Genomic DNA, 7,062 nt, shown 5'->3' on the forward strand with positions numbered 1-7,062 from the left:
TAGTTAACGGAAGGCTACCTGCTGCCATCAGAGCAAGTGTAATTACTGCATTCACGTGCTCCTCGGATGCTCTCATTTCCCAAGTTGTGCTTTTAAGTCAGAATGTGAAAACAACATGGACACACGCGTTACTACAAAGATTTCTTGGATTTGTATTATTAGAGCTTTCCGACTTGAGTTCACATGCATTTTCTCAGTCAGGAAATAATTTTTCACGTGCGGTGCCGGTGATGATGCTTCTTACGTCCGTTTCGGAGAACCAGAGGACAAATATTTCAATCGATGGCTCAGGCATGGCACCGAAATTTGCGTTCTGATTCGGTTCTAGTACATACCGGTTACATGGGTACCGGTGCCATATTGGTACCGGGTTTCGGTACCCAACCCTAGTAATGTAATGTACTGTGTTTTTCAGGTGGTCATTCGTCAGGGAGAGCTCTTGCTGGGAGTTCTGGATAAAGCCCACTATGGCAGCTCAGCGTACGGTTTGGTCCACTGCTGCTACGAGCTCTACGGAGGAGAGACCAGCGGCAAACTGCTCAGCTGTCTGGCACGGCTCTTCACTGCCTACCTGCAGCTTTACCGCGGTTTCACCTTGGGTAAGATCACACATCAATACCAGCTTATCTTGTTGAACAAACAAGGTAGAGTGGTATTTTGTATTAAACTATGTATTTTTTTCTGACAGGTGTGGAAGACATTCTAGTAAAAGATGGAGCCAACAAACAGAGAAGGAAAATTATCCAAAAGTCAGTCACATGTGGCTCCAAGGTAAATCACGGAGATTGACCAGCTCATTCCCGTTTCATAGGACCGTTTGAACCGTGTAGCTTTCTTAAAAAAAATACTTGTGCTGTCATTTAAGGAAGAGTTTATTTAAAGGTCCCATATTGTACACCTTTCTGGAGTTTTATTTTAGGTTTTGATGTCCTTAAGAATATATATTTGCGGTATAAGTACCAAAAACCATCTGAATATATTTTTACAGCTGGTCTCTCAGGAGCTCTGCTGAGAACAGGTCGATTTTGGTCTGTCTAATTAATATTCATGAGCCTCTCTTCTGATTGGCCAGTTGTTTTCTGAGTGACGCACGGCCAGGCCAACCACAGCTAACTAGGGTCAGCAATGATGGCCGCTTTCAAAACTGCTTTGTTAAGGTTCAAAACCTTTGTGTGTTTTGAAAAGCTTTGTTTCTCCCATCACTACAGCACATTTATGCCAAGTGATTGTTAATGATCTACGGTTGATGAATTATGACAATGATTGGGTCAGGTAATGGCAGATGTTAGCATGGCATGTTATTCAGCCGTGATCTTCCTCTGAACCAAGTTCCTGTGTATGTGCAGATCTCCTGTTTATTGGGTCAGATTGAGCTGGAGGGCCGCCGGCCGCCACTGATGCCTTCTGGGAAGTCCCTGCCCTGCTTTCAGCCCTATGAACCTCAGCCGCGATCCGGAGGATTCGTAACTGGCAGATTCTTGACGGGGATCAAACCTCCTGTACGTTCAGACTGGACTGTTCTTGATTGTGAATGCACAGCCTCGTTAGTGTCCACACTTAATCAAAAGGGTTTGTTCAAACCCTTAACCCCCAAGGATTAAACTCGTCCTGCATAGTTAGGGCTGTGGACATAAATGATACCTCAAATCATGTGGCTTGTCAGGGTGAACACACTAGCAACCCTGTAGTAACCATCCTAGCATTATGGTGGCCTGTTTTGTACAGTCAAGCACCACATTTGTTTTTCCAGAAAATCTTACTTTTTAGAGTAACATTCATTTTGTGTAGAAAAATGAAACAAACTTTGATTTTAACTGGAGGCTGTCTTTATATTTTCAGGAGTTCTTTTTCCATTGTATGGCTGGTCGTGAAGGTCTTGTGGACACTGCTGTCAAAACCAGTCGATCTGGTTATTTGCAGAGGTAGATCTGGTTCCGACTGAAAAACACATTCAGTCTAAAATCCCTGTGATATTCTTGTATACTGGTTCATTGTATAATGACATATACTGTCATTGGGCATTTCAGGTGTGTGATCAAGCATCTAGAAGGTCTGGTGGTCCAGTATGATCTGACTGTGCGAGACAGTGATGGCAGTGTGGTCCAGTTTCTTTACGGAGAGGACGGCCTGGACATCCCCAAGACCCAGTTCCTTCAGCTGCAGCAGTTCCCTTTCATCAAAGACAACTACGAGGTAACTGTACATTAGGGTATTAAGTATTCAGTACTTAAAGTCCCCATGAAATCAAAATTAAAGTTTTTTGGGTGTTAGTATCAATATGTTAGTCTTAAAAGTATTTTGCTCAAAAATAATAATGGTGACTGTTGCAGACAATTATGATTGATTAACTGAGAGAAGCACAAATTGTGATCATGATTACAATAAGATTATTTAGACATGTCTGTGCACAGTTGCGTTGATGGAAGAAGACATTTAACATTTTATATAATGCACTGTTTTCTAGGTTATCAGAAAGTCAAAGTGCTTGGATGAAGTTCTGGCTAAAATGGACCCAGAGGCAGCATTTAATCACTTTAAAGCCATTAAGAGATGGAAAGCCAAACATGAGCGTGTTTCACCCAGAGACGGTGCCTTCCTGCTCTTCTCACAGAAGAAACTGAGCAAGTTGAAGTCTCAAATCGAAGACCAGACACTGGCCAATGGGAGAGAGCCAGCCACTCTACAGGTACTGAAGCATTTATAAAGGGGTTTTAGTTTATGAATGTCTCACAATGGCATCCTGTAAAGTACTTAGTTAGAAAGATGATTCAATAAACCAGACATTCTCAAAATAACGCAGTATGACTTGCACTTGTGCACTTTACCTACATGACAATGAGATTTTGTGTATTTAGCTCTTGGAGAATTGGAGAGCTCTGGATGAGTCTGGCCGTAAGAAGTATTTAAAGAAGACGTCTCATTGTCCAGACCCGTGTCTGGGTCTTTACCGGCCGGACATCTGCTTTGGTTCAGTGTCTGAGACCTTTGACTCCATTGTTGAGTCCTACATGAATCAGTTCAATGTCAAGCAGGAATTTCAGACCTCCTCTGAAATCATTGACACGGATAGGTAAGACTCGTTGTTGACTGTTCAACATTAAATTATTATCTGGATTAAAAGGCCATTTCTAGACTTCTAAATTTTGAATTTGGAAAATTGTTGTCAGAAGTGGTTCTCATTGTCCACAATGATATTTAATATAGGCGAATAGATGTCCTATGGTACACATGCTGAAATTACATTTGTTTTCTGAACTTTTTTTCATTTACAGAAACTAGGAATGTCTTTAAGTAATCAAAATAATTATAATTAAAATAAGTTCCAGAATTCCAGAAATTTTATAAGTGATTGCATGTTCTTCAGGGATCCCACTCTTTTGAACGAATGAATTTACACGATTTTTGCAGTTGAAAAAAAAAGTTATATATATATATATATATATATACTGTATGTATATATAAAATAAAATATTTCAGAGTTTGGCATAACAAAACAAAAAAAATCTTTATAAAAATGTCCATGGCGTTTTAAGATTTGAATTTGATTAATTAACATAACATTTACAGGTCTAGAATCAATTTTAAAATGAGGGTACCTCAGATTTCCAGCTGTGTATTAAAATAAGAAATAAATTTTTTTTTTTTAGCTTATTTTAATGCTTGTTTTGTCTTATTTTATTTTATTTTTTGAAAATGAAGTTTTTATTGGTTTTCTTTATACATAACAAAACATACCAGTACAAAAATAAATAAATACACTGTATACAAAACAAAACAAACAAAAGTAATTATCATAAATAATAATAATAATTATAGAAATGACACTTAAATGCACAACCGGGTAATCAAGTCACACTTCAAAGGATGACTGATTCTAGATCCATGCCTGAAGTAACAATCTGAATAAAATTCTCCCACATGTCAACATCCATGTGATTTCCATTCACTTTAGCTAACATTTTTTCATATGATACATTCTCTATCATAGATTCAATCCACATTTTAAGTGAAGGACATTGAATATCTTTCCAAAATCTAAGTATCAGTCGTACTGCCGTGATTACACCGACAGTAACAAGGGAAAACTCGTTATTTTTAATCTGAGGAATCTCCGATTTATCTCCTAAAAGACAAATCCTTGATGAAAATGGAAGGTTAAATCCCAAACATCTTGTTTTGTCTTATTTTTAATAATTTTAAGTCATCATGAGTCTCCCTTGGAAGTTTTTGCTGTGGGCCCTGGTTGAGAACCACTGGAGCAAAGAAATAAAATAACTAGTTTCATTTATTGGAATGATCAATTATGTACTTTATCATTTTGTGATCAGTGTTTTTGTTCACTCTGTGTGTGCTGACAGATTGAGGCATCTCCTGCAGCTGAAGTGGCAGCGATCTCTGTGTGACCCCGGAGAGGCCGTGGGTCTGCTGGCAGCTCAGAGCATTGGCGAGCCGTCCACCCAAATGACCCTCAACACCTTCCACTTCGCCGGCAGAGGAGAGATGAATGTCACATTGGGTATTCCAAGGTAGGTTTCATTTAGTAGCGATACTAATGCCAGTAAAATTTAATGATTCTCTGTACAAATGCTAAATCAAAACCTAATATGCTATTGAGCTCTCTCCTTCATTAAAAAAGTTAAATGTTAATGGAAACTACTGCAGACTTCACGTATTACTGTTTATGTGTTCTTGTGATTCACCTAAAAAAAAATCTTCCATAGATTAAGAGAAATACTCATGGTTGCGAGCTCTAACATCAAAACCCCCATGATGAGCATTCCAGTTCTGATGAACAAGAAAGCCTTGAGACGTGTTAAGACGCTGCGGAAGAAGATAACGCGTGTGTGTTTGTCAGAGGTGAGCACAACTTGTTTCAGTGTTTACTTGTGACAGTGTGCTGTGTTATTCAGTAAAACGTTTTTCCTCTCCACTATAGATCTCAAATCTTATTCATGGTCATGTGTGTTCAAATATGGCAACTTAAAAGACTAGTTCACCTAAAAATTAAAATTGCCATTATTTACTCTCATTTTGTTCCAAAAGATTTTTCTAAACACAAATAAGGATATTTTTTAATGAAACCTGAGGTTTTTTGGTCTCTCCATTCCAAGTCCACGCAACCAAAACTTCAAAAAGTACATAAAGACATCATATAAGTAATCCATAAAAATCGAGTTGTCAAACCTCATTGGTTCTCACACAGCAAGTAAGCATATGTGAATAAAAGCTTAAATTAAATCTGTTAATCATATAAAGCAAACGTGTTTTCCTCAGAATACTTGGATTTAAGCCGTTTGATTCAAATGGATTATGTTTTACAATGTCTTAGGTGGAATGGACTTTCAGTAGAGGGACAGAAATCTCTCCGGTTTCATTAAAAATACCTTAATTTGTGTTTCGAAGATAAACGTAAGTCATATGGGTTTGGAATGACAGGAGGGTGAAGAAATGATGATATCGTTTTCCTTTTATTGAGAAAGCAAGAACAAATGGTGATCAATAGCATTATATCAAACTGTCATATTGACCACTTGTGGTGCATTTTTCTTAGATGTTTGTGGAGCTTCCCACCCATTTCCCATTGACTTTCCTCATGTGGAAATATAGATATACTCCAAAACATCTTTTTGTTTTTACAGTAAAAAGAATGTCATACAGGTTTGGAAAGGAATGATGAAGGTCAATCAGGTGGACTATTGTTATGAATGTATAAACTTCCATGTGCACTTAATCTTTTCGTGTACAGGTGCTTCACAAAGTGGATGTGATAGAAACTTTCCGCTCGGTAGAGAAACGGAGCCAGAAGTCACGTGTTTTCAAACTCACGTTCCACTTCCTGCCCCCAGAGCGATACCAGCAAGACAAGCTACTCACCCCTAATGAGATTCTTCAGTTCATGGAGCAGAAGTACGCTTAAAACAACATTGCATTTCACTGCAGAGGATTTCCCTGATATCTCACAGGCTTATTTGTACGTTACAGATTCTTTCGCATGCTATTGGAGGCCATTAAGAAGCTGAGTGCTAAACTGGCGGCTGTCAATGTGGTGGATACGCGCAAAGCCATGGCGAGTGATAATGATCGAGATGCCGGTGCCATTGCACACAAAGAGGTAGACCGTCACAACAGGCCGCACGTGTGCTGCTTACCATGTCTTAAACGTGTAACGACAGCAGTATGCTTGACTTCTCCACAGGATGATGCCGATGAGGAAACTGAAAACAACAGGATTGTGGATGATGAGGCGAATGAAGGTGATACTGATGCCACAGATTCCAGGAGAAAAGAAAAACAAGAAGAGGAGGTATCAGAATTCACTCTATGTCTAAATATATATTCATGTTCTTATTGTGCACAATTCTTTTGAGCGGGCATGTACTTCTGCGTCATAATCGTGACCTTTTCTGAACAAGCCATTTTGCTGCTTAATTTCAGTAAATGCTCTGCTTGTTCTGGGGAGCAGAATTGAGTGCTGAATGTTACATTTTGTCTACATGCACCATGTATTTAGAGAGCACTGCAGTGAGACGCTCTTGTGTTCCTACCCCCAATTCCTCTGACACATGCTGATTGTTGACTCTGTCTGGGACCTGATCAAGGCTGCCTCCATGGCAACTTGCTGTGTATCGCTATGACAATCCTGCGGACTGAGGCACCTAGATTTGATGCCAGGAGTAGCGACTCTCCAGGCCTACACATACAAGAACTTTTACATACTTACATACATACATACTCACACACGTACATATATAAAGATATGCATTCACCTCCCCGACCCCCCCATCCCGGACAATTTTTTCGGATAAGCAAGAAAAAAATATCTTTAAAGCACAGAGAATAACAATGCAGTGAAGGGTTTTTGACAGGCTAATTTTATGTGTACGCATCAGGTATGTATACGCTGTCTGAAACATGTCTCTTGTGCGCGATTTGATTGTGTGCGAGAACAGCGCGTGAGTAACAAATTGAGCTCTCTTTCGTTTCTTCTTCTCGTGGTTTAAAATTGCTTGTACGTGTAAATTGGCGAATTAATCTGCGAATCACGTGCGTGCCGAACGGTAG

At 39.3% G+C, this 7,062-nt stretch overlaps 1 protein-coding gene across 1 annotated transcript in view; it reads left to right on the forward strand.

The window, feature by feature from the left end:
* The window catches only part of LOC107733402 (DNA-directed RNA polymerase I subunit RPA1-like), a gene marked incomplete at its 5' end in the record, with an annotated part of 23,282 nt that overhangs the window by 6,465 nt on the left and 9,755 nt on the right, over window positions 1-7,062 (forward strand). The window contains 12 exons of the mRNA XM_016545003.1: window positions 391-599; window positions 689-771; window positions 1,347-1,499; window positions 1,840-1,922; window positions 2,028-2,193; window positions 2,465-2,686; window positions 2,856-3,070; window positions 4,359-4,526; window positions 4,722-4,857; window positions 5,747-5,907; window positions 5,983-6,112; window positions 6,197-6,304. Of these exons, the coding sequence (XP_016400489.1) occupies window positions 391-599; window positions 689-771; window positions 1,347-1,499; window positions 1,840-1,922; window positions 2,028-2,193; window positions 2,465-2,686; window positions 2,856-3,070; window positions 4,359-4,526; window positions 4,722-4,857; window positions 5,747-5,907; window positions 5,983-6,112; window positions 6,197-6,304 (1,834 nt within the window). The remainder of the gene's footprint in view (window positions 1-390; window positions 600-688; window positions 772-1,346; window positions 1,500-1,839; window positions 1,923-2,027; window positions 2,194-2,464; window positions 2,687-2,855; window positions 3,071-4,358; window positions 4,527-4,721; window positions 4,858-5,746; window positions 5,908-5,982; window positions 6,113-6,196; window positions 6,305-7,062) is intronic.

This window comes from Sinocyclocheilus rhinocerous, unplaced genomic scaffold (assembly GCF_001515625.1).
Source record: "Sinocyclocheilus rhinocerous isolate Xijiao unplaced genomic scaffold, SAMN03320098_v1.1 scaffold460, whole genome shotgun sequence".
In the NCBI taxonomy this organism is placed as follows: domain Eukaryota; kingdom Metazoa; phylum Chordata; class Actinopteri; order Cypriniformes; family Cyprinidae; genus Sinocyclocheilus; species Sinocyclocheilus rhinocerous.